The following is a 354-nucleotide window of genomic DNA, read 5'->3' on the forward strand; positions in this document are numbered from 1 at the left end:
CTAGAGCTGAAAACCCAGAGTGGAGAGATTTTCCGGGGACTCTGTGTCCGGAAAACTGTTACAACAGCCAAAAAGCCCAAGGAAGTTGCCTTATTCAGCTCACGAAGAACAACCCAGGGTTCGACTCGGACTCAGATTGTGGGTTGTTCGGGGGCTCTCTCCAGGGCGGCGTGGCCCCAGCCAAAGCAGGGATATTCCCGGGCTATGGGCTTCCGGAGCGTGGTGGCGGAGCAGAGGCCTCAGCCGGCGAGACGCAGGCGGGCGACGAGTGTGAGCCCGAGCACGCCGTGAGCTTCTCGCAGGCGCTGGTGGAGTTCGCCAGCAGCGGAAACCTCTTCTCCAGCCTCTCCGCAA

At 61.0% G+C, this 354-nt stretch overlaps 1 protein-coding gene across 1 annotated transcript in view; it reads left to right on the plus strand.

Annotated features, from left to right (window-relative positions):
• Window positions 1-354, plus strand: part of AMER1 (APC membrane recruitment protein 1) — a gene marked incomplete at both ends in the record, with an annotated part of 1,214 nt that overhangs the window by 617 nt on the left and 243 nt on the right. Inside the window, 2 exon segments of the mRNA XM_009864726.1 lie at window positions 1-349; window positions 351-354. The exon segment at window positions 1-349 is cut by the window's left edge and continues 25 nt beyond it; the exon segment at window positions 351-354 is cut by the window's right edge and continues 243 nt beyond it. Of these exon segments, the coding sequence (XP_009863028.1) occupies window positions 1-349; window positions 351-354 (353 nt within the window).

Source organism: Apaloderma vittatum, unplaced genomic scaffold, assembly GCF_000703405.1.
Source record: "Apaloderma vittatum isolate BGI_N311 unplaced genomic scaffold, ASM70340v1 scaffold39212, whole genome shotgun sequence".
NCBI lineage: Eukaryota > Metazoa > Chordata > Aves > Trogoniformes > Trogonidae > Apaloderma > Apaloderma vittatum.